Source organism: Grampus griseus, assembly GCF_964374135.1.
Source record: "Grampus griseus genome assembly, chromosome: 4".
Taxonomy (NCBI): domain Eukaryota; kingdom Metazoa; phylum Chordata; class Mammalia; order Artiodactyla; family Delphinidae; genus Grampus; species Grampus griseus.
This window is the reverse complement of record NC_138997.1, coordinates 38,372,291-38,400,031: the sequence shown is the minus strand read 5'-3', so window position 1 is coordinate 38,400,031 and position 27,741 is coordinate 38,372,291. Positions and strand designations below refer to the sequence as shown.

The following is a 27,741-nucleotide window of genomic DNA, read 5'->3' as shown; positions in this document are numbered from 1 at the left end:
ATGAACCCTTCGGCCTCCTTCCTGGCCGGGCGCCAGAACATTGGGTCAGAAGTTGAGATTTCCACTATCGAGAAGCAACGGAGAGAGCTACAGCTTCTCATTGGAGAATTAAAAGATCGAGATAGAGAGCTCAATGATATGGTTGCAGTACATCAAAGACAACTTCTTTCATGGGAAGAGGATCGGCAGAAAGTGTTGACTTTGGAAGAACGTTGCAGCAAATTAGAAGGTGAACTACATAAAAGAACTGAAATAATCAGGTCACTCACAAAGAAAGTAAAAACCCTTGAATCGAATCAAATTGAATGCCAGAGTACTCTTCAAAAGACTCAACTACAGCTTCAAGAAATGGCCCAAAAGGCAACCCATTCCACTCTCCTCTCTGAAGACCTTGAGGCTAGAAACGAAAATCTCAGCAACACATTAGTGGAACTTTCTGCTCAAGTGGGACAATTGCAAGCTCGAGAACAGGCTCTCACCACCATGATAAAGCTGAAGGACAAAGATATTATCGAGGCAGTCAATCACATTGCTGACTGTTCGGGTAAATTTAAATTGTTAGAGCATGCCTTACGCGATGCTAAGATGGTGGAGACCTGTATTGTGAAAGAAAAGCAAGATTATAAGCAGAAATTGAAGGCACTTAAGCTTGAAGTCAATAAGCTAAAAGAGGATCTAAATGAAAAGACAACAGAAAATAATGGACAACGAGAAGAGATCATTCGCCTCAAGCAAGAGAAAAGTTGCCTGCATGATGAATTGGTTTTTGCTGGTAAAAATAGATGATTAGTTTAAGTAACCTGAATGTTCTACGATACTACCATGATGGGCTAAATGAATTGTACCTCTCTCAAAATACTTTATGTATTTAATTAATTTATTTTAACACCCTTTGAGAAATGAGGAGGGACCAGGCAGGGAATTTTAAAGCTGTTATTGTGCCTCCCAGTTCACTCTGTTTCCTCTTCTGTAAAATGAGGAGCTGCTCTCCCTTCTAGCTTGAGTGCATGACTATACTAGCTCACTAAAAACATAGTACTTGTGCTTAAAAATTCAATAAGAAAGAATCTTTTGAGCCAAGTATTTGCAAATACTAGATAAAAATTAGGAATTCAACAGTTTTTCAATTTTGCAAATAGATCACCTGTAGTTATTACAGTTGGAAAATACTCATGTGTTTTGTTACATCAGTACGACCGCAAAATAATAATGTTGGGGATGAATTTTTCATGACTTAAAAGCAAGTTTGTCAATGAAGTGTAACTTAGGCCCCCTTCTGATAAACATAAAAGTGGCACTCCCCACTCTCCCTCACCGCCATGTTCTCCTACACTCTAACCCCAACCCACCCCAGTGTGTCAGAGTTTCTAGCCTCTCCTTTCTCTGCTCCCAACTGAGAATCACTGATATTTAGAGCTTATCTATATATGGCCCTGACAGCCAAGAAGGTTTTGTTAGACTTGAATTTTGGTGGTTTGTATGAAGAAAATCATAGGTTTGGAGGTAAAGTTCCAAATAGAAATTAAATGAACTGGGACTTCCCTGGAGATCCAGTGGTTAGGACTCCGCGCTTCCACTGCAGGGGGCGCAGGTTCGATCCCTGGTCAGGGAACTAAGATCCCGCATGCCATGTGGTATGGTCAAAAGAAAAAAGAATTTAATTAACTAAGTGAACATGTTTGGGTCTACTCATACCTACTCTCAATGTCCTTCCTGCTAGGAAGAGACTACATTTCTATAAGTTAAAGGGCAGAATACAGTATTATATTACATTTTTTTCAAATAAAATGAAATTTTTAATTTTAATCTCATGTGATTAAAGATTGGGGAAATGCAGTTTCCTACCACTAGAGGTCACTATTTCCATTATTTCTAGGATTCCTGTGTCTCAAAGTAATTATGTCTTACATTGTTACAGATACTTACATAAAGATATACATATATTTGTACATCTACACAAAGACATACATATGTTTGTAGCCTTATAGTGGAATTCCCGCAATCTTTGGATCAGCATCTGTGTGCCAGGCACTCTGCTAGTGACTAAGAAGCTCATAGGCCCAAAGAGAGTTTAGTGCTCTACAGATGCTGTGAATAAAATGTGCGAGGTCAGAGGAAGGAAAAACATTTACAGAACATTTTAATAATCTCCTTTTTTTTGGTTCATCTGTTTTTACTCATATGTTCTATTATGTATTACTAGGTAAAGTATATGTAATTTGTTAGATAATACTCTAATAAATCCATTTTATGAAAATAAATAAATAAATAAAAATGGGACTAATGAAACTTAAAAGCTTTTGCACAGCAAAAGGAAAACAAAAACAAGACAAAAAGACAACACTCAGAATAGGAGAAAGTATTTGCCAATGAAGCAACTGACAAAGGATTAATCTCCAAACTTTACAAGCAGCTTATGCAGCTCAATATCAAAGAAACAAACAACTCAATCCATAAATGGGCAGAAGAACTAAATAGAGGTGTCTCCAAAGAAGATATACAGATTGCCAACAAACGCATGAAAGAATGCTCAACATCACTAATCATTAGATCAATGCAAATCAAAACTACAATGAGGTATCACATTACACAGATAAGAATGGGCATCATCAAAACAAATCTACAAACTATAAATGCTGCAGAGGTGTGGAGAAAAGGGAACACTCTTGCACTGTTGGTGGGAATGTAAATTGATACAGCCACTATGCAGAACAGTATGGAGGTTCCCTAAAATCTAAATATCCTGCTACTGGGCATATACGTTGAGAAACCATAATTCAAAAACAGTCATGTTCCACAATGTTCATTGCTGCTCTATTTACAATAACGCAGACATGGAAGCCATCTAAGTGTCCATCAACCAATGAATGGATAAAGAAGATGTCGCACATCTTCAATATACAATGGAACATTACAGCCATAAAAAGAAATGAAATTGAGTTATTTGTAGTGAGGTGGATGGACCTAGAGTCTGTCATACAGAATGAAGTAAGTCAGAAAGAGAAAAACAAATACTGTATGCTAACACATTTATATGGAATCTAAAAAAATGAAAAGAAAACGGTTGTGAAGAACCTACCGGCAGGACAGGAATAAAGACGCAGACATAGAGAATGGGCTTGAGGACACGGGGAGGGGGAAGGGTAAGCTGGGATGAAGTGAGCGAGTGGCATGGACTTATATATACTACCAAATGTAAAACAGATAGCTAGTGGGAAACAGCCACATAGCACAGGGAGATCTGCTTGGTGCTTTGTCACCACCTAGAGAGGTAGGACAGGGAGGGTGGGAGGGAGATGCAAGAGGGAGGAGATATGAGGATATATGTATATGTATAACTGATTTACTTTGTTATAAAGCAGAAACTAACACACCATTGTACAGCAATTACACTCCAATAAAGACATTACAAATAAATAAATAATTTATTTAAAAAAAACAAAATTAAATCATTTAAATAAATAAAAGAGAGCACACAATAACATGGTAACTCTAAACCTAAGTATTTTCAGTACTATACTAAATGTAAATGGATTAATATCTCCTATTAAAGTGTAATTTTTTATATTATGTGCAACTAAATTGTTTTTAACAATATACAGGTAAAATAAAAGAATTAAATTAAAAAGGAGACTACATTCCATGGATTTAAAAACAATAAAACAATTAGCATATAGTATGCATCTTAGAGAAAGTAGTCTTTAAGTTCAGAACAGTTTGTCATTATTATAATTAGTATTATTATCCCAATTTCTCAAATAATATTTCAATACTTTTTCTATATGAAAAAATATTTTACTACTTTTTTCTTTGCTTTCTTGTGGTCTAATACATGGCAAATATTTAGGTGCTAACATAATCTAAAAATGTATGTTGTTTTCTTACAGCCAACAAAAAGTGAATCAAGAAGAAATAGATAGCTTGAACAGACTGATCACTAAAAGTGAAATCGAATCTGTAATTTTAAAAAACTCCCTATCAATAAAAGTCTAGGATCAGATGGTTTCACAGGCAAATTCTACCAAATATACAAAGAAGAACCTACACTGATTCTTCTCAAATGCTTCCAAAATATTGAAGAGTAAGGAATACTTCCAAAGACATTCTATGAAGTCACCATCATCCTGCTATCAAAACCATAGGTGGGGGACTTCTCTGATGGCACAATGGTTAAGAATACACCTGCCAATGCAGGATACACGGGTTCGAGCCCTGGTCCATGAACATCACATATGCTCGTTAGCAACTAAGCCTGTGCACCACAACTACTGAGTCTGCGCTCTTGAGCTCGGGAGCCACAACTACTGAGCCTGAAAGCCACAACTACTGAATCTCGTGTGCCTAGAGACCATGCTCAGCAACAGAGAAGCCACCAAAATGAGAAACCTGTGCACCACAACAAAGAGTAGCCCTCGCTCACCGCAATTAGAGAAAGCCTGCACACAGCAACAAACACCCAATGCAGCCAAAAATAAATAAATTTATTAAAAACAAACAAACAAAACCAGATGGGGACTTTTCTGGCAGTCCAGCAGTTAAGATTTTGCCTTCCAGTGCAGGGAGGGGCAGGTTCAATCCCTGGTCGGGGAGGTAAGATCCCATATACCTCAGAAACAAGAAACCAAAACATAAAACAGAAGGAATATTGTAACAAATTCAATAAAGACTTAAAAAAAAAAAAACACAGAGGGCTTCCCTGGTGGCGCAGTGGTTGAGAGTCCGCCTGCTGTTGCAGGGGACGTTGGTTCGTGCCCCAGTCCAGGAGGATCCCACGTGTCGCAGAGTGGCTGGGCCCATGAGCCATGGCCACTGAGCCTGCATGTCCGGAGCCTGTGCTCCGCGACGGGAGAGGCCACAACAGTGAGAGGTCCGTGTACCACAAAAAAAAAAAAAAAAAAACACAGAGAAAGACACTACCAAAAAATAAAATTACAGGCCAATATCTTTGATAAATATAGATCCAAAAATTCTCAACAGAATATTAGAAAACTGAATCTGACAACACATAACAAGATCATACACCATGGCCAAATTTGATTCACCCCAGGATCACAAAGTTGTTTCAACATATGCAAATCAATCAAAGAGATACACCCTATCAACAAAGGAAAAGCAAAAAACAAATGATCATCTCAATAGATGCCGAAAAAAGCATTTGAAAAACCTCAACAGCCATTCATGGTAAAAAACGCATACCAAAGGGGGTATAGAGGGAACATATCTCAACATAATAAAAGCTATTTATGACAAACCCACAGCCAATATAATACTCAATATTCATAAGCTGAAAGCCTTCCTGCTAAAATCTGGAACAAGAGGATGCCCACTCTCACCTCTTCTCTTCAACATAGTATTGGAAGTCCTAGCCACAACAGTCAGACAAGAAAAAGAAATAAATTCTAACCAAATTGAAAGGGAAGAGGTAAAATTGACACTATATGCAGATGACATGATAATACATATAAAAGAAACCCTAAGAATTCCACAAAGAACAACTAGAACTGATAAACAAATTCACCAAAGTTGCAGGATACAAGATTAACATACATAAATTGGTTGCATTTCTTTCTTTTTTTTAAAATTTATTTTGGCTGCATTGGGTCTTCATTGCTGCACACGGGCTTTCTCTAGTTGTGGCCTGTGGGGGCTACTCTTCCTTGCGGTGTGCAGAGCACAGGCACTAGGAGACGGGCTTCAGTAGTTGTGGCACATGGGCTCAGTAGTTGTGGCTCATGGGCTCTAGAGTGCAGGCTAAGTAGTTGTGGTGCACAGGTTTAGTTGACCCACAGCATGTGGGATCTTCCTGGACCAAGGCTTGAACCCATGTCCCTTGTATTGGCAGGTGTATTCTCAACCGTGGAACCACCAGGGAAGTCCCTGGTTTCATTTCTTTACACTAACAATGAAATATCAGGAAGTGAATGTAAACAAGCAATCCCTTTTAAAATGGCATCAAAAAAATAAAATGCTTAGGAGTAAACCTCACAAAGGAGGTGAAAGAATTATAAGCTGAGAACTACAAAACATTAATAAAGTAAATTGAAGATGATTCAAAGAAATGGAAAGACATCCCACGCTCTTGGACAGCAAGATATAATAGTGTTAAAATGGCCATACTACCCAGGGCAATCTACAGGTTTAATGTGATCCCTATCAAATTACCCATGACATTTTCCCCAGAACTAGAACAAATAATCCTAAAATGTATATGGAACCATAAAAGCCAGAATAGTCAACACAATCCTGAAGAAAAAGAACAAAACAGGAGGCATAACCCTCCCTGACTTCAGACAATACTATAAAGTTACAGTAAGCAAAACCACAAGGTATTGGCACAGAAGGAGATATATGGATCAATGGACTAGAATAGAGAGCCCAGAAATAAACCCACACACCTATGGTCAATTAACCTTCGAAAAAGGAGGCAAGAATATACAAAGGGGAAAAGACAGTCTCTTCAGCAAGTGGTGTTTTGAAAGTTGGACAGCCATATGCAAATCAGTGAAGTCAGAACATACCCTCACACCATACACAACAATAAACTCAAAACGGCTTATATGCTTAAATATAAGATAGGACACCTTAAAACTCCTAGAAGAGAACATAAGCAAAACATTCTCTGACGTAAATCATACCACAGTTTTCCTAGGTAGTTCTCCCTAGGCAGTACAAATACAGTAAGTCACCTACATATAAACCTTCAAGTTGCAAACTTTCAAAGATGCAAACGTCCATTCACATGTCCAGTCATGTAAGTTAGTTCATGTGTCTGGCTGGCATACATTGTCATGTGTGTGCATCCTCTATAAGTGGTTGTGCTTTTGTGTAGTTTACAGTACTGTGTAGAGTACAGTAATACAGTACCTTTATTTCAAGCCCAAGATGTCTGGAGGCAAGCGTTAAAGCAGCGGTGATGTAGCTAGTACTGCTAAGAAGCACCACGCGATAATGATGGAAACAAAATTGAAAATAATTGAAAGAGTGGAGTGAAGCAAAAAGATGTTAGACATCGCTCATTTTTATAACATGAATCATTCAATCATTGGCACGATTCTAAAGAACAAGGACAAGATCATGGAACATGTGAAGTCTGCGGTGCCGATGATGTTGACAAAATATCGAAGAAGCATGGAAAAGTGATGGAGATGCAGAAACTTCTCAGTGTATGGATGTAGGATCAATGTCCTGCTCAGCTTAATGCTGATTCAAGAGAAAGCTAAAAAGCCTTTATGAAGACTTGAAGAAGAAACATGGCAAGGAATCAGAGGACACATCTTTTAATGCCAGCCATGGCTGGTTTCATCGGTTCAAGGCTAGACCCAACTTTCACAATGTAAAAGTAAGTGGACACATATATATGGAATGTAGAAAAATGGTACTGACGAACCTAGTGACAGGGCAGGACTAAAGACACAGATGTAGAGAATGGACTTAAGGACATGGGAGGGAAGGGGAGACGGGGACGTAGTGAGAGAGTAGCACTGACTTATATACACTACCAAATGTAAAATAGCTAGTGGTAAGTTGCCACATAGTATAGGGAGATCAGCTCGGTGCTTTGTGTCCCCCTAGAGGGGTGGGATAGGGAAGGTGGAGGGAGGCTCAAGAGCGGGGGATATGGTGAATATATGTATACATAGAGCTGATTCACTTTGTTTTAAAGCAGAAACTAACACAATGTTAAAAAGAATTATACTCCAATAAACGTGTATTTAAAAACCCCACAACATTGTAAATCAACTACACTTGAAAATATTTTTTTAATGCAAAAAAATTTTTTAATTAATTTGATTGTGTGTGCGTGCCACAGGTTCAATATATAAATTATGTCAAATTGATTACATTGTTTTTCAAAATAAAGAATTTTTGATATTTTACATCAGCTTCATAATATAAAGGCAGAAAAACTATATTATTTTTTTCGTAAAGTTCAAAAGTAGCCATTTTGCTCATTCTATATACTACAAACCACTAACTGTATTAAAAACGGATTTGTGACCTCTTCCTTCCAAAGAAATATTTCTCCACTCACACAGGTTTAATAGAAGGTTCCATCATGAACTGACTTGCCACCTTAGAGACACGAGATTTGCATCCTGAAATCTCTTTCTTGCAAAAATGTCCAATTAGCATCCTAGCATTACAGAAAAGAAATGCCTGAGTGAGCCAGAGCCCCCGAATCAGCTGCTCCTTTAACCCGGTTCTGTCTCAGCGAAGTACAGATACCCTCCGGCGACCTACATGCAGAGGCGGGGCCAAATCCAAAGCTGAGCCCCGGGAGCTGTGCGAACAAAGAAGAGAAAGGGAAATATCTCTGAGGAGCCTCAGGAGCAGCGGATTAAATCTCCAAAATCAACTATTTTTACTCTGCATCTGTGGAATACATGAACAGACAACAAATCATCCCAAATTGAGGAGGTGGACTTTGAGAGCAAGATTCATTATTTTTCCCCTTTTCCTCTTTTTGTGAGTTTGTATATGTATTCTTCTGTGTGAGATTTTGTCTGTATAGCTTTGCTTTCACCATTTGTCCTAGGGTTCTATCCGTCCGGGTTTTTTAATTTTTTTATTATTTTTTACTTAAAAAAACTTTTTTTCTTAATAATTATTTTTATTTTAATAACCTTATTTTATTTTAACTTACTTTATTTCTTTACTTTCTTTCTTTCTTTCTTTCTTTCTTTCTTTCCTTCTTTCTTTCTTTCTTTCTACTTTTTCTCCCTTTTATTCTGAGCTGTGTGGATGAAAGGCTCTTGGTGTTGCAGCCAGGAGTCAGTGCTGTGCTTCTGTGGTGGGAAAACCAAATTCAGGACACTGGTCCACAAGGGACCTCCCAGCTCCACATAATATCAAATGACAAAAATCTCCCAGAGATCTCCATCTCAACACCAGCACCCAGTTTCACTCAAAGACCAGTAAGCTACAATGCTGGACACCCTATACCAAACAACTAACAAGACAGGAACACATCCCCACCCATTAGCAGAGAGGCTGCCTAAAATCATAATGAGTCCACAGACACCCCAAAACACACCACCAGACGTGGAACTGCTCACCAGAAAGACAAGATCCAGCCTCTTCCACCAGAACACAGGCACTAGTCCCCTCCACCAGGAAGCCTATGCAACCCACTGAACCAACATTAGCCACTGGGGACAGACACCAAGCAAAACGGGAACTACGAAACTGCAGCTGGCAAAAAGGAGACCCCAAACACAGTAAGATTAGCAAAATGAGAAGACAGAAAAGCACACAGCAGATGAAGGAGCAAGATTAAAACCCACCAGACCTAACAAATGGAGAAGAAATAGGCAGTCTCCCTGAAAAAGAATTCAGAATAATGATAGTAAAGATAATCCAAAATCATGGAAATAGAATAGAGAAAATGCAAGAAACATTGAACAAGGACCTAGAAGAACTAAAGATGAAACAAGCAACGATGAACAACACAATAAATGAAATGAAAAATACTCTAGATGGGATCAATAGCAGAATAACTGAGGAAGAAGAATGGATAAGTGACCTGGAAGATAAAATAGTGGAAATAACTACTGCAGAGCAGAATAAAGAAAAAAGACTGAAAAGAACTGAGGACAGATTCAGAGACCTCTGGGACAACATTAAATGCACCAACATTAGAATTATAGGGGACCCAGAAGAAGAAGAGATAAAGAAAGGGACTGAGAAGATATTTGAAGAGCTTATAGTTGAAAACGTCCCCAATACGGGAAAGAAAATGGTTAATCAAGTCCAGGAAGCACAGAGAGTCCCATACAGGATAAATCCAAGGAGAAACACGCCAAGACACATATTAATCAAACTGTCAAATTTAAATACAAAGAAAAAATATTAAAAGCAGCAAGGGAAAAACAACAAATAACACACAAGGGAATCCCATAAGGTTAACAGCTGATCTTTCAGCAAAAACTCTGCAAGCCACAAGGGACTGACAGGACATATTTAAAGTGATGAAGGAGAAAAATCTATAACCAAGATTACTCTACCCAGCAAGGATCTCATTCAGATTTGATGGAGAAATTAAAACCTTTACAGACAAGCAAAAGCTGAGAGAGTTCAGCTCCACAAAACTAGCTTTACAAAAAAAGCTAAAGGAACTTCTCTAGGCAAGAAACACAAGAGAAGGAAAAGACCTATAATAACAAACCCAAAACAATTAAGAAAATGGGAATAGAAACATACATATCAATAATTACCTTAAATGTAAATGGATTAAATGCTCCCACCAAAAGACACAGACTGGCTGAATGGATACAAAAACAAGACCCATATATATGCTGTCTACAAGAGACCCAGTTCAGACCTAGAGACACAAACAGACTGAAAGTGAGGGGATGGAAAAAGATATTCCATGCAAAAGGAAACCAAAAGAAAGCTGGAGTAGCAGTTCTCATATCATACAAAATAGACTTTAAAGACTATTAGAAGAGACAAAGAAGGACACTACATAATGATCAAATGATCAATCCAAGAAGAAGATATAACAATTGGAAATATTTATGCACCCAACATGGGAGCATCTCAATACATAAGGTAAATACTAACAGCCATAAAAGGGGAAATCGACAGTAACATATTGATAGTAGGGGACTTTAAAATGCCACTTTCACCAATGGACACATCATTCAAAATGAGAATAAATAAGGAAACACAAGCTTTAAATGATACATTAAACAAGATGAACTTAAGTGACACTTATAGGACATTCTGTCCGAAAACAACAGAATACACATTTTTCTCAAGTGCTCATGGAACATTCTCCAGGATAGATCGTATCCTGGGTCACAAATCAAGCCTTGGTAAATTTAAGAAAATTGAAATTATATCAAGTATCTTTTGTGACAACAACGCTATGAGACTAGATATCAATTACAGGAAAAGATCTTTAAAAAATACAAACACATGGACTCTAAACAATACACTACTTAATAACAAAGTTATCACTGAAGAAATCAAAGAGGAAATCAAAAAATACCTAGAAACAAATGACAATGGAGACACGACGACCCAAAACCTATGGGATGCAACAAAAGCAGTTCTAAGAGGGAAGTTTATAGCAATAAAATCGTACCTTAAGAAACAGGAAACATCTCGAATAAACAACCTAACCTTGCACCTAAAGCTATTAGAGAAAGAATAAGAAAAAACCCCCAAAGTTAGCAGAAGGAAAGAAATCATAATGATCAGATCAGAAATAAATGAAAAAGAAATGAAGGAAATGATAGCAAAGTTCAATAAAACTAAAAGCTGGTTCTTTGAGAAGATAAACAAAATTGATAAACCATTAGCCAGACTCATAAATAAAAAGAAAGAGAAGACTCAAATCAATAGAATTAGAAATGAAAAATGAGAAGTAACAACTGATACTGCAGAAATACAAAAGATCATGAGAGGGAGCTTCGCTGGTGGCGCAGTGGTTGGGTGTCCACCTGCCGATGCAGGGGACGCGGGTTCATGCCCCGGTCCTGGAGGGGCCCACATGCCACAGAGTGGCTGGGCCTGTGGCCCGTGGCCGCTGGATCTGCACGTACGGGGCCTGTGCTCTGCGGCGGGAGAGGCCACAGGGTGAGAGGCCTGCATACCACACAAAAAAAAAAAGATCATGAGAGATTACTACAAGCAACTCTATGCCAATAAAATGGACAACCTGGAAGAAATGGACAAATTCTTAGAAATGCACAACCTGCCAAGACTGAATCAGGAAGAAATTGAAAATATGAACAGACCAATTACAAGCACTGAAATTGAAACTGTGATTAAAAATCTTCCAACAAACAAAAGCCTAGGACCAGATGGCTTCACAGGCAAATTCCATCCAACGTTTAGAGAAGAACTAACACCTATCCTTCTCAAACTATTCCAAAATATAGCAGAGGGAGGAATACTCCCAAACTCATTCTACGAGGCCACCATCACCCTGATACCAAAACCAGACAAGGATGTCACAAAGAAAGAAAACTACAGGCCAATATCACTGACGAACACAGATGCAAAAATCATCAACAAAATACTAGCAAACAGAATCGAAAAGCACATTAAAAGGGTCATACACCATGATCAAGTGGGGTTTATTCCAGGAATGCAAGGATTCATCAATATATACAAATCAATCAACGTTATACAGCATATTAACAGATTGAAGGAGAAAAACCATATGATCATCTCAATAGATGCAGAGAAAGCTTTCGAAAAAATTCAACACCCATTTATGATAAAAACCCTGCAGAAAGTAGGCATAGAGTGAACTTTCTTCAACATAATAAAGGCCATATATGACAAACCCACAGCCAATATAGTCTGCAATAGTGAAAAACTGAAAGCATTTCCACTAAGATCAGGAACAAGACAAGGTTGCCCACTCTCACCACTCTTATTCAACATAGTTTTGGAAGTTTTAGCCACAGCAATCAGAGAAGAAAAGGAAATAAAAGGAATCCAAATCGGAAAAGAAGTAAAGCTGTCACTGTTTGCAGATGACATGATACTATACATAGAGAATTCTAAAGATTCTACCAGAAAACTACTAGAGCTAATCAATGAATTTGGTAAAGTAGCAGGATACAAAATTAATGAACAGAAATCTCTGCATTCCTATACACTAATGATGAAAAATCTTATAGTGAAATCAAGAAAACACTCCCATTTACCATTGCAACAAAAGGAATAAAATATCTAGGAATAAACCTACCTAAGGAGACAAAGGACCTGTATGCAGAAAATTATGACACTGGTGAAAGAAATTAAAGATGATACAAATAGATGGAGAGATATACCATGTTCTTGGATTGGAAGAGTCAACATGGTGAAAATGACTCTACCACCCAAAAGCAATCTACAGATTCAATGCAATCCCTATCAAACTACTACTGGCATTTTTCACAGAAGTAGAACAAAAAATTTCACAATTTGTATGGAAACACAAAAGACCCCGAATAGTCAAAACAATCTTGAGAACGAAAAACAGAGCTGGAGGAATCAGGCTCCCTGACTTCAGACTATACAACAAAGCTACAGTAATAAAGAATGTATGATACTGGCACAAAAACAGAAATATAGATCAAGGGAACAGGATAGAAAGCACAGAGTTAAACCCATGTACATATGGTCACCTTATCTTTGATAAAGGAGGCAGGAATGTACAGTGGAGAAAGGACAGCCTCTTCAATAAGTGGTGCTGGGAAAACTGGGCAGATACAGGTAAAAGTATGAGATTAGAACACTCCCTAACACCATACACAAAAATAAGCTCAAAATGGATTAAAGAGCTAAATGTAAGGCCAGAAACTATCAAACTCTTAGAGGAAAACATAGGCAGAACACTCTATGACATAAATCACAGCAAGATCCTTTTTGACCCAGCTCCTAGAGAAATGGAAATAAAAACAAAAATAAACAAATGAGACCTAATGAAACTTCAAAGCTTTTGCACAGCAAAGGAATCAATAAAGAAGACCAAAAGACAACCTTCAGAATGGGAGATATTTGCAAATGAAGCAACTGAAAAAGGATTAATTTCCAAAATTTATAAGCAGCTCATGCAGCTCAATAACAAAAAAACAAACAACCCAATCCAAAAATGGGCAGAAGACATAAATAGACATTTCTCCAAAGGAGATATACAGATAGCCAACAAACACATGAAAGAATGCTCAACATCATTAATCATTAGAGAAATGCAAATCCAAACTACAATGAGATATCATCTCAGACCAGTCAGAATAGCCATCATCAAAAAATCTAGAAACAATAAATGCTGGAGAGGGTGTGGAGAAAAGGGAACACTCTTGCACTGCTGGTGGGAATGTGAATTGGTACAGCCACTATGGAGAACATTATGGAGGTTCCTTTAAAAACTACAAACAGAACTACCATATGACCCAGCAATCCCACTAATGGGCATATACCATGAGAAAACCATAATTCAAAAAGAGTCATGTACCAAAATGTTCATTGAAGCTCTATTTACAATAGCCCGGAGATGGAAACAACCTAATTGTCCATCATCAGATGATTGGATAAAGAAGATGTGGCACATATATACTATGGAATATTACTCAGCCATGAAAAGAAACGAAACTGAGTTATTTGTAGTGAGGTGGATGGACCTAGAGTCTGTCATACAGAGTGAAGTAAGGGAAAGGCAAATACCGTATGCTAACACATATATATGGAATCTAAAAAAAAAAAAAATGTCATGAAGAACACAGGGGTAAGAGGGAATAAAGACACAGACCTACTAGAGAATTGATTTGAGGATATAGGGAGGGGGAAGGGTAAGCTGTGACAAAGTGAGAGAGTGGCATGGACATATATACACTACCAAACGTAAAATAGATAGCTAGTGGGAAGCAGCTGCATCGCACAGGGAGACCAGCTCGGTGCTTTGTGACCACCTGGATGGGTGGGATCGGGAGGGTGGGAGGGAGGGAGATGCAAGAGGGAGGAGATATGGGAACATATGTATATGTATAACTGATTCACTTTGTTATAAAGCAGAAACTAACACACCATTGTAAAGCAAATATACTCCAATAAAGATATTAAAAAAAAACAGTTCTCTTAACTTGCTGTTTTTTTATTGGGTCACATTAGGAGCTCTTCCCATGGCCACATGTTATGTGTACTTTTAATTTCAGGGACTGCTGACATTCCAGGATATGGCCATAGATATCTCTCAAGAGGACTGAGAACGCCTGGACCAAGATCAGTGGGAATTGTACGGGGATGTGATGTTAGAGAAGTATAGGAACGTGCTCTCCTTGGGTGAAGATACCTTCCTTCCAGAATTCCTTATCCAACCACAGGGATTAGAGTCCTTCATTTGTAGAATGTCTCCTGGAATCTTCTGCTTCCTACAATACGGTTTCAGATTGCAATGTTTCAGGAAATATTGGGAGTTCGTGGGTATAATTTATTTTATTCTTTTAAAATTGCAGACTTCCTCAGCCATATAGCACAGGGAGAGCAGCTCGGTGCTTTGTGACCACCTAGAGGGCTGGGATAGGGAGGGTGGGAGGGAGGGAGACGCAAGAGGGAGGAGATATGGGAACATATGTATATGTGTAACTGATTCACTTTGTTATAAAGCAGAAAATAACACATCATTGTAAAGCAATTATACTCCAATAAAGATGTTAAAAAATATAAATAAAAAATAAAATTGCAGCCTCCCTTTTAATATACTTTGTAACTGCTTGGGATGTGTCTATATGAACTGTGTACTATATGCTTCTGTTATAGTCCTTACAATATTTTATTGTCTTATTTTCTGTAACAATTTTCCATGGATTCTTTGGGCTTAAGGTATATTAAAAGGGAGACTGTGATTCTGGGACTTCCCTGGTGATGCAGTGGTTAAGAATTCGCCTGCCAATGCAGGGGACACGGGTTCGATCCCCGGTCCGAGAAGATCCCTCGTGCCACGGAGCAACTAAGCCAGTGGGCCGCAACTACTGAGCCTGCACGCCACAACCACTGAAGCCGGTGCGCCTTGAGCCCGTGCGCCATTTATTTTTTGGAAAATAAAACCACCTCTGAGTGATTAAAATTTAGGCCAGCTAGTCAAAATGCTTTATCACCTGTTCTTCTAAAACACTGATCAACGGAACAAGTTTTACTAGGGATAACAGTGTAATTATATTCTGGAGTTCATATCGGCAATATGGTTTATGACCTTGATGCTGGATCATGACATTTCAATGGTATAACTGCTATTAATTGTCTGTTCAACGATTAAAGTCTCACGTGATCTGAGTTCAGACTGGAGTCATCCTGATTGGTTTCTGTCTATTGCAGATTTCTTCCAGTATGAAAGGACAAGAGCAATACGGCTTACTTTACAAAATGTCTGCAAACTAAATGATGATATAATCTACATTCAATCAATTTATATGTACCCTACTGTAGAACCGGGTTTGTTACGGTGACAGAGCCTGGTAATTATGTAAAACTGAAACCTTTATCAGCACTGGTTCAAGTTCTCTTCTAAGAATACGTTTATAATCAACATTCTTTCACAAATTACTCAATTTAATTCACCATAGCATTCCTCATATTAACTAAATGGAAAATCCTAGGCTATATACAAATCCAGAAGGGGCCAAAATCATCAGCCCCCATGGATTATTACAACCCATTGCTGAGGCATTTAAATTTCTTATTAAAGAACCACTATGTCCATCAACATCATCAATTTATATATTATTGCCCGAATGCTAGCCTTAACCCTGGCTCTTACAACAGGCTCTTCCCATATCTTATCCACTAATTAATATAAATGTAGGCATATTATTTATATTAGCCATATCACACCTAGCCATTTATTCCATCCTCAGATCTAGATGAGCTTCACATTCAAAATACTCACTCACTGGAGCTCTAGGGACAGTAGCACACACAATCTCATATGAAGTAATGTAGCAGTTATTCTATTCTCAGTCTTACTGATAAATGGATCATTTACACTTTCAACAGTAATTATTACACGAGAACACCTATGACTAATTTTCTCCTGAGCCCTACCCAGAATTTGATTATCTCCGCAGTAGCAGAAATCCAGTGAAGTCCCACTTGATTTAACAGAAGTAGAATCAAAACCTGTATATGTCTTCAATGTAGAAAATGTATCAGGCCCACTCACCCCGTACTTCCTAGAGAATATGTCAATTTCCTTATAATAAACACTTCCACAACAATCTATTTTTAGGAGCATTAGACTATCCCTAAGTGCTAGAATTATATACAGCCCAAGTCATCATTAGAACACATCTAACAATCTCCTTTCTATGAATTTGAGCATCCTATCCACAATTTTGATATGATCAACGTATACATCTCTTATAAAAAGTTTTTTGACTACTAACATTAGCCCTATGTATATGAGAGTTTTCACTACCTGGCATCGTCCCAGGCAACCCACCACAAACTTAAGAAATATGTCTGACAAAAGAGTTACTTTGATAGAGTAAATCATAGAGGTTTCAATGGTCTTATTCCTGGAATTGAATTCTTCCTAAGAATTTTACATTCTCCATGCTATGACATTACACCACATGCTATATAGTAAGGTTTGCAAGTAAGCTCCAGACCCATACTCCCAAAATGTTGTCGTATATCCTTCCTGTACTAATAAACTCTCATTGTTTTTACTATCATTCTACTGACCATTATCTCAGGAAATATATTTGTATAACAAGCTCACACTAGTTAATGGTATCCCCATTTTAATAAAAAACACGAACCCATAAGCTACAGAAGCATCCAACAAATATTTCCTAAAACAATCCACCACATCAGTAATACTTATAATGGCTATTATCATTAATCTAATATACTCTGGTCAAAGAACACAATGAATAACAAAAATCTTTAATCCAGCAGCATCCACCCTCATGACAATCGTCTTTGTCATAAAAGTAGGACTTTCCCCATTTCAATTCTGAGTGCCTGAAGTCACACAAGGCATCCCATGAACAGCAGACCTGATACTATCAACATGACAAAAGTGCACCCCTATCAGTTTTATACCACATGTCACCATCCATCAACCTAAATATACTATTAATCATAGTGATATTATAAATCATAGCTGGAGGCTGAGGCAGACTTAGCCATACTCACCTGGAAAAAATTACACCCTCCTCATCAATTGCCCATATAGGATGAATAACAGCTATTATAATGTATATTCAGATTATAACAATCCTAAACATACTAATTTACATCATAACAACACTATCATCTTCTTATTTATGCCCAGATAATGTACTACAAGAGTATCATTATCACACACATGAGATAAAACACCTCCCATCGGGCTTCCCTGGTGGTGCAGTGGTTAAGAGTCCGCCTGCCAATGCAGAGGACGTGGGTTCATGCCCCGGTCCGGGAAGATCCCACATGCCGCGGAGCGGCTGGGCCCATGAGCCATGGCCACTGAGCCTGCACTTCCGGAGCCTGTGCTCCGCAATGGGGAGGCCACAGCAGTGGGAGGCCCATGCAGTGCAAAAAAAAAACAAAAAAAACCACCTCCCATCACAATCCTTTTCCTCACCATTATAGTATCATTAGGGCATCACCCATCACTATCAGGGTTTTTACCCAAATGAATAATTATCCAAGATATAACAAAAATTACATCATTCTACCAACACTAATAGCCATCATAGCAGCCCTCAGCATATATATTTACTTGCAGCTAACATACGCCACATCACTAACTATATTCTCTTCATTAAACAACACAAAAACAAAACAATTTGAACATACAAAGAAATAACCTTCCTATCATTACCAATCATAATATCCACACGATTACTACACATAACACCCATTCTGTCGGTGCTGGACTAGGAATTTAGGTTAGTTCAGACCAAGAGCTTTCAAAACCCTAAACAAGTAAAATTTACTTAATTCCTAAAAATAAGGATTGCAAGAGTTTATCCTACATCAATTAAATGTAAAGCAAACATTGTAATTAAGCCAAATCTTTATGAGATTGATGAGTTTTAACCCCAGGAAACTTTAGTTAACAGGTAAATCCCCTAGTCAACTGGCTTCAGTCTACTTCTCCTTCATTTGAGAAAGAAAAAAAAGGCAGGAAAATCACCGGCAGAATTGAAGCTGCTTCTCTGAAGTTATAATTCAATTTGTTGATTCACCACAGGGTTTACCAGAAAGAGGGCTCAATCTCTGTCTTTAGATTTACAGTCGAATGCTAACTCAGTCATTTTACCTCTGTCCATACACTGCTGATTACTATCAACATTTCACAAAGATATCGACATTTTATATTTATTATTTGGTGCTTGAGCTGAAGTAGCAGGCAGCACCTTAAGTATATTAATTCAGGCTGAGCTATGCTAACCTGGAGTGCTACTTGGAGATGCCCAAATCTGTAAGGTAGTCATAACAGTCCCTGCACTTGTAATAATTTTCTTTATAGTTGTATCCATTATGATTGCAGGGCTTGAAAACTGACTTGGGCCACTAATAACTCAGACACCTGAGGTAGCATTTCCCCAAATAAATCATGTAAACTTTTGACTACTTCCCCCATCATTCTTACTCCTACTCATATCACCAATAGTAGAAACTGGTTCTGGTACCAGTGGAACTGTATATTCAGCTCTAGTCTGCAATCAGGCCCATGCAGGAGCCTCTGTCAACCTAACCATTTTGTCCTTACATTTAGCAGGTGCCTCTTCAATTCTTGGTATTATTACTTTTATTACTATAGTCTTTCATACAAAACCAGCAGTCATATTCCAATACCAAACACCACTATTTGTTTAATCTTCCCCAACTATAGTCATATTACTATAATTACCAATGTCAGTCTGATCAGCCAGAATTGCCATACTGCAAAGAGATAGAAATCTAAACACTACTTTCTTTGACCCTTCAGGAGGAGACCGAATCCTATACCAACACCTATTTTGATTCTTTGGTCACCCTGAAGTCTGTATTCACGGCCTACCAGGGTTTGTTATAAACTCACATATCATTACATACTTTTTAGGACAAAAAGTGCCTTTCAGCTATTTGGGAATAGTATGAGTCATGTCTACTGGCTTTTTAGGATTTCTCTTGTGGGCTCATCATATGTTTACTATAAGGATATCTGTCGACTCAGGAGCATACTTTGCATCAGCTACCATAATTACTTCTATCCCTACAGGAGTGGCTGTGTTGGGTCTTGGTTGCTGCAAGCGGGCTTTCTCTGGTTGCGGTGAGCGGCACTACTCTTCGTTGTGGAGCGCGGCCTTTTCATTGCGGTGGCTTCTCTTGTTGCAGAGCACGGCCTCTAGGCGCATGGGCTTCAGTAGTTGTGGCTTGCGGGCTCTAGAGGGCAGGGTCAGTAGTTGCGGCGCACAGGCTTTTTGCTCCGCAGCATGTGGAATCTTCCCAGACGAGGGCTCAAACCCGTGTCCCCTGCAGTGGCAGGCGAATTCTTAACCACTTGCATCACCAGGGTAGTCTCTGGTTAGCAACTGTTTACGGAGGTAATATTATATGACCTCCCACTATATTATGAGTTTTAGGCTTTAGTTTTTCTTTTTACAGTAGGTGGTTTGACAGGAATTATCTTAGCCAACTCATCCCCAGACATTGTCCTCCAGGATACATACTATGTAGTAGCACACTTCCGTGACCTAATGTCCATGGTAGCAGTCTTCACTATTATAGGAGGCTTCCTACACTGAGTCCCACTATTCTCAGGTTATACAGTTAACTCAGCATGAGCAAAAATTCACTTCTCAAGTATATTTGTAGTAGTAAATATGACTTCCTGCAGCACTTTCTAGGCCTCTCAGGGATGTCACTATGTTAGTCTGAGTACCCTGAGGCACATACAACATGAAGTATTTTGTCTTTAGGATCATTCATCTCAGTAGCAGCAGTAATGCTTCATACTTTGAAAAGCATTTGTGTCTAAACAAGAAGTCTTAGCAGTGGAAACTGCTACTCCTAACCTAGAATGGTTACACGAATGCCCTCCACCATATCCTATGTTTCAAGATCCTACCTATGTAAATGTAAAATAAGGAAGGACTAAAGTCCTTTTCAACCAGTTTCAAGCCAACACCATAACAATTATGTCTTTCTCAACAAATGAGATAAAAGTAAAAAGTGATGTAGCTTTGTCAAAGTTAAATCATAGGCTAAAATCCTGTATATCACTAAGGTATATCAATTTCATTTAGGCTCTCAAGATACAACATCACCGATTATGAAAGAACCTTTACATTTTCATCATCACACATTAATAGTGATTTTTAAAATAAGTTCTCTAGTCCTCTATATTATTTCACTAATATTGACTTCTAAACTAACTCATATACATACAATAGATGCACATGTAGAGAAAATGTGAATGATTTACTAGCCATTATTGTAATCTTAGTTGCTCTATCATCATTGTGAATCCTTTACATGATACATGAAATCAATAACTCTTCCCAAACCATAAAAAACTATGGGTCAGTAATGATACTGAAGCTACAAATACACAGATTATGAAGATTTAAATGTTGACTCCTCTGTAATCCTCACATCAGAGCTAAAACCAGGAGAATAATGACTAATAGAAGTCAACAACCGAGTACTTGAGATAGTCATTGAATATTAGTTTCATCTGAAATTGTTGTACACTCCTGAGCTGTTCCTTCTCAGGCTTAAAAGGAGCTGCTATCCCAGGACGACTAACTTAAAGAATCCTAATACCAACAGGACCAGGCCTATGTTGTGGACAAGAGAGCTCGTTTTCCTGAGCTCAAAGACAGGACAGAGGGATATGGCTGAGATATGGGGTGAATCTGGAGCCCATGGGGATGCACTCGCCAAGCTCCAGGATAGGAATGGGGTCTCTGCGGTCCCAGGCCGCCCACCACACCCTCCCGAGAGGCATCTTGTCAACATTCCCTGTCAGTGATGAGGCAGCCCTAGCACTTGTCACGCCCCAATGTTGTGTCCTATGTGGGCCCCATGTTCTTGGGACCACACCCACACTCTGTAGGTCCATGCTATAGGGTCCTTCGTGCCTCAGGAGTAGAGGCCACACAGCAAGCAGTCCCCTCCCTAACCAGCAGGAGGAGGGGAGGAGAGCAGGGGCACCAGGGGAATCTCACTCAGACAAAAACACCCCAGGGGTGCCAACGGGGCCAGTGATGATGCAGATGAGGCACAGGCCAAGAGATGGAACCAGAGGACCCAAAAGGCAGCTGGTCAGGTCCTGGCTCATCTGCACCCCGGACACCTTTGTCCCTCATACACCCCCTTCCTCATACACCCTTCTCCTTAAATGCAGATTCTTCAGATGCAAACCGGCAGAGCTTCAGACTGAAAGGCAGCTCTTTCAAAATGACCTGTCAGCAAACACTGCAGGATTCCACTCCAGTGGGTGCCCTGGAGTCGACAACTCAGGGACTGAAGTGGATATCGGTGCCAGGGGCCGTGGGAGGGAATGGGGAGTGAGACTTTCATGGTTGTGGAATTTTGGTTTTGCAAGATGAAAAGTTCTAGGAATGGTGGTGATGGCTCCACGAGAAAGTGAATAGATCTGATGCCTCAGAAACATGCACTTACAACGGTGATGATGGTTAAGTGTATGTGACGTGTGTTTTATTTCACTTAAATTCTTAAAATAATGTTTTGTTAATTGAGATTCCATTTTGACTCCTCTTCATCACAAATGTCAGAGGCCCAGACACAGTCCCCTACCTTAGGGGCCATCACGGTACCCTCACAGAGCATGTGGGAGACCATTCTTGGGGGGGGCTAGTCTGTGCTCACCTGACCTCTGTCCAGGGGGACCCAGGCAGTGATGACCCCTATAGATTAGATTTATGATATGTGATGATGTTAATATGATGCCACCAAGTGTTGTTACTCACCAGAACACAGAGCAGCAACCCACTCAAACATGCCTGACCTCATATGAATGTGAGAAGATTAAGAGAAGAAAAGGAACCACAGGTTAATCAGGGCAACACTCTTAATGCAGAGGTTGGAAATCTCAAAGGGGACAGGACACACTGCAGGCAAAGAGCACATAGGCGGTCTCCCCATACATGTGATCCTGACCCATGCAGATGTGGTGAGACCTACACAGTCCCCGCACCCTATAACTGGGGTCACACATCCACATTCACCAGGGTGACCCACCTCCCCAGACCATGCATCTAAAGTCACACGTTCTCTCTCAATAGGTGACCCCTTCTACCCAGACACCTCCACCTGGGTCACATGTCCACAGTCCCAGGGTGACCTCACCTCCCCAGACCCTGCACCTGGGATCACACGTCCCCTTGGTCAGGACACCATGGCTCTGTTGGTGACTCCCCTACTGTGGAAACAAGCTGGGTCCCTGGGACCTCCTGGGATGGGAAAAAGTGTAAGGTGGGTCTCCTATCCCCACACTTGTCCCAGAGGAGTCCTCTTTTCCCTTTGGTTCTGTGTGATTTTAACTGATTTTAAAGCTTTCATGCTAGAGTTGAACACATGACCTTGGTTCTGGCAGGCTCTGTCCTTTCTCGTCTCACTGACATGTTGAGAAAACTCACAGGACAGCAGGGCTGAAAGCCGAGGGGCAGCTCTGGACTCTGCTGAGTAAGTACGGTAGACTGGAAGGAGAGCTCAGCAGCAGCCTCATCTGTTACCCATCGGCCTTTTGCCCGATCTGCGTGCCCTGCAATCAATTCACCAGCTAAACCTGCCTCCCTACGCACTATGCACATGCTGGTGAATTGGAATTATTGCCAGGTAGCCCTACTGCGGATTCTCCACGAGCCCCAGGGAAGGTGAACCTTGCAGGGATTAAGACTAAGGCCCCGACCATAGCACTGACCCTTGGGAGGACCAGGTAACCACACTCAGAAGAGAGGCTCTTATGTACACAAGCCCACCTCAGCTCCAGACCCCAGACATCTAAGCACGGACCTTCAGATGCAGGCACAGATCTTCCCAGTACTGAGGCCAGGCCAGGTTTCTACCCAGGTTCTCATAGTCTTAGCGTAAACAGAACATGGTCAGGTCTAAATCTCCTTATTATAGACAACACATGGTCATCTCTAAACATAATCAGTAGACAGGACATGCAGAGGTCTAAATCTACCGTGTAGACAGAACTTGATCGTGTTTAAACTAGCTTAGGGCTGATCTCATAGGAGGTACAGATCACACACATGGTCTCTCATCTTTGGACACCCACATCAGGAAACTGAACAAAATCTTTTTCATTAAACATTTCAACAGGCAAAACAGAAATGTTACCAATTTCTCTGGCCACCTGATGGTCAGGATCCATGGGTGAGCCACGAACTTCTTAGAGTGCAGCCCAGTCTGCTGCCAGGACAGACAAGAAGTGGACTGATTCCAGCCTCCCAGGCTTCCAGAAGGAGACGGCCACACTGGAAGCCCAGACAGGACAGTCCTGCATGCTTCAGGCTGGGAGATTAGGTCTGTCCATTCCGCTGGCCGATTCCGGGTGGGGAGCTCAGGGCCGCTGAGAGCCCTGCACTCAGGTCCTGCTTCCCTGCAGCATGTGCGTGTGCGTGTGCATGTGCGTGTGCGTGTGTGTGTGTGTGTGTAGAGGGGGTGGTGGCTGACCGCTCCCATGGCTCCCGTCCCGGGCACCGCGCTGTCTTCGAGGGGAGGCATGGGGAGAGGTAGGGACACAGAAGTCTTTGGAGAAGAACACCCACCACGGAACTCCTTGTACACTGGCTCGCCCCACCCGGGGACCCCCTGCCCATCGTGGGCTGCATGTCACCCCCAAGCCCCCACCCCTGAGGGCAGGGCACCTGCTCTTTCAACAACACAGGGTCTCACATAAAGGAGACCCAATGGGGACTGTCACGCCCCCACTCCTGATACTGTGTTTGAGGAGAATGAACCCCCTTGACTGGGTGATGGGACCCTGTGAGGAAAGAGGTGGCAGCCCCATCCAAGTCGGAGCCTGGCTGAGAGTTGGGAACACAGGAGCCAAGTGCAGGGCCTGGAGGCCAGGCCAACAGGAGGGGCACCCCCAGCCTTGGTCGGGCTCTCCAACTGTGACATTGTAGCTTTAGGGGACCTGGGGCACGTGATTGAATGTAATGGGGGTCTAAACTGGACCCTGAAAGGAGCTTAAAGAAGGTGTGAAGGATGTTACTGAGACAGTGACAGTCATTGGGAGACAGACTGTGTATCAAGACATCCTACTCCATCCATTTAAATCCCTGAGATCTGTGACCTTTACGTGGCTACGCAGGATTGTTAGAGCAGCTGCGTGTGGATATATCTGGGGCACAATTCAATCTGCAACCAACTTGCAAGTGGTTCCAGCAAACACACAGTTGTGCACAAGGCAGGCACAGCACACACACAAACATATGCACGTGCACAGCACAATATATTCACACACTAGCATATGAACACACATGCACAAATATGCCCATGCACACACTAACTTGTGCAAGTGCACATACCTATGCACATGCACAGCATACATATGCAAACAGGCACAGGCACACACATAGCACACACACGAGAATAAAGTGAATCCGTAAAGCATTAATTCCTGAACACAAGTGAAGCTGACATGTATTTTTCCCTTTTCTTAGCTTTGATGTTTTTCACAATAGAAAGTTTAAGAAAAAAGTTAATGGCAAATGATTTTTGATTCATAGGACTTTCTGACGTTATTCCACAAATATTATGACAGGGGAAATGAATGTAGATATTACATGTGTCCACTAATGGATGAATGGAGAAGAAAAACACAGTCCATCAATAGAAGGGAATGTTATTCAGCCTAAAAAGGAAGGCAATTCGGACACAGGCTGCAGCAGGGATGAACCTTGAGGGCATTATGCTCAGTGATGTAAGCTAGACACAAGAAAAACAAACAGTGCTTTATCCACTCATACAAGGCCCCTAGAGCAGTCGGAAACATAGAGACATAAAGTAAGATGTTGAGTGCCAGGGGCTGAGGAAGGGACAATGGGGAGTGAGTGTTTAATGGGGACGGTTTCAATTTTGCAAGATGAAAAAGTTCTGGAGGACGATGGCGGTCAGGTTTGCACAACAGTGCGAATTACTTCTTGACCCTGAAATGTGCACTTAGAGTTGGTTAAGATAGTAAATTTTATGTTATGTGTATTTGACCACAATTTTTAAAACTTTTTAAAAAACAACAGGAAATAGTCCATGAATACCACAAGATGCACAACTTCACTAACAACTGAGGGATAAAAACCATAAGAAAAATACTGTGCATACACCTACCACAATGGCAGACATGAAAGACACAGTATCAAATATCAGCAGGACCTGAGCAATGGAAAGCCTGGTGCACAGCGGGAGGTGCAACCACTTCTGAAACAATCGGGCCTCAGAGAGTGAAGTCCGTACAGAGCCACAGTGCTCCTCCCAGCTGAACACAAACCCCCAGCCCTGCACCAGGACACATGGACATGGACTCTGCAGCCACAGGAGCCAAACCTGAAAGAACCTGAAGGCCATCACAAGCGGATGGAGAAATGAACCATGCACGCTCCTATGAAGGAATATTCCACAGCAATGGAGTACATTTTGTTTAAAGGTAGTAAAACTATAAAAATTATTTTTTTAAAAAAACTATATTCACAAGATGAAAGAATCTATAATTCTGTCACCTAGGGATTGTCGAATGCTCCTAAAAATAGATTGTTGTGGAAGTGTTTATTATAAGGAAATTCACATATTCTCTAGGAAATATGGGGTGAATGGGCCTGCTACATTTTCTACATTGAAGACATATACAGGTTTTGATTCTACTTCTGTTAAATCAAGTGAGGCTTCACTGGATTTCTGCTACTGCGGAGATAATCAAATTCTGGGTAGGGCTCAGGAGAAAATTGGTCATAGGTGTTCTCGTGTAATAATTACTGTTGAAAGTGTAAATGATCCATTTATCAGTAAGATTGAGAATAGAATAACTGCTACATTACTTTATATGAGATTGTGTGTGCTACTGTCCCTAGAGCTCCAGTGAGTGAGTATTTTGAATGTGAAGCTCATCTAGATCTGAGGATGGAATAAATGGCTAGGTGTGATATGGCTAATATAAATAATATGCCTACATTTATATTAATTAGTGGATAAGATATGGGAAGAGCCTGTTGTAAGAGCCAGGGTTAAGGCTAGCATTCGGGCAATAATATATAAATTGATGATGTTGATGGACATAGTGGTTCTTTAATAAGAAATTTAAATGCCTCAGCAATGGGTTGTAATAATCCATGGGGGCTGATGATTTTGGCCCTTTCTGGATTTGTATATAGCCTAGGATTTTCCATTTAGTTAATATGAGGAATGCTATGGTGAATTAAATTGAGTAATTTGTGAAAGAATGTTGATTATAAACGTATTCTTAGAAGAGAACTTGAACCAGTGCTGATAAAGGTTTCAGTTTTACATAATTACCAGGCTCTGTCACCGTAACAAACCCGGTTCTACAGTAGGGTACATATAAATTGATTGAATGTAGATTATATCATCATTTAGTTTGCAGACATTTTGTAAAGTAAGCCGTATTGCTCTTGTCCTTTCATACTGGAAGAAATCTGCAATAGACAGAAACCAATCAGGATGACTCCAGTCTGAACTCAGATCACGTGAGACTTTAATCGTTGAACAAACAGACAATTAACAGCAGTTATACCATTGAAATGTTGTGATCCAGCATCAAGGTCATAAACCATATTGCCGATATGAACTCCAGAATATAATTACACTGTTATCCCTAGTAAAATTTGTTCTGTTGATCAGTGTTTTAGAAGAACAGGTGATAAAGCATTTTGACTAGCTGGCCTAAATTTTAATCACTCAGAGGTGGTTTTATTTTCCAAAAAATAAATGGCGCACGGGCTCAAGGCGCACCGGCTTCAGTGGTTGTGGCGTGCAGGCTCAGTAGTTGTGGCCCACTGGCTTAGTTGCTCCGTGGCACATGGGATCTTCCCCGACCGGGGATCGAACCCGTGTCCCCTGCATTGGCAGGCGAATTCTTAACCACTGCATCACCAGGGAAGTCCCAGAATCACAGTCTCCCTTTTAATATACCTTAAGCCCAAAGAATCCATGGAAAATTGTTACAGAAAATAAGACAATAAAATATTGTAAGGACTATAACAGAAGCATATAGTACACAGTTCATATAGACACATCCCAAGCAGTTACAAAGTATATTAAAAGGGAGGCTGC

At 40.2% G+C, this 27,741-nt stretch overlaps 1 protein-coding gene across 1 annotated transcript; it reads left to right on the top strand.

The window, feature by feature from the left end:
• On the top strand, positions 1 to 21,993 carry LOC309822259 (coiled-coil domain-containing protein 62-like; the record flags this gene model as incomplete). Its single annotated transcript, XM_082654002.1, has 2 exons — positions 1 to 772; positions 21,827 to 21,993. 2 exons carry the CDS (start codon positions 1 to 3, stop codon positions 21,991 to 21,993), a joined length of 939 nt encoding a protein of 312 aa, XP_082510128.1.
• Positions 21,994 to 27,741: the final 5,748 nt, after the last annotated feature.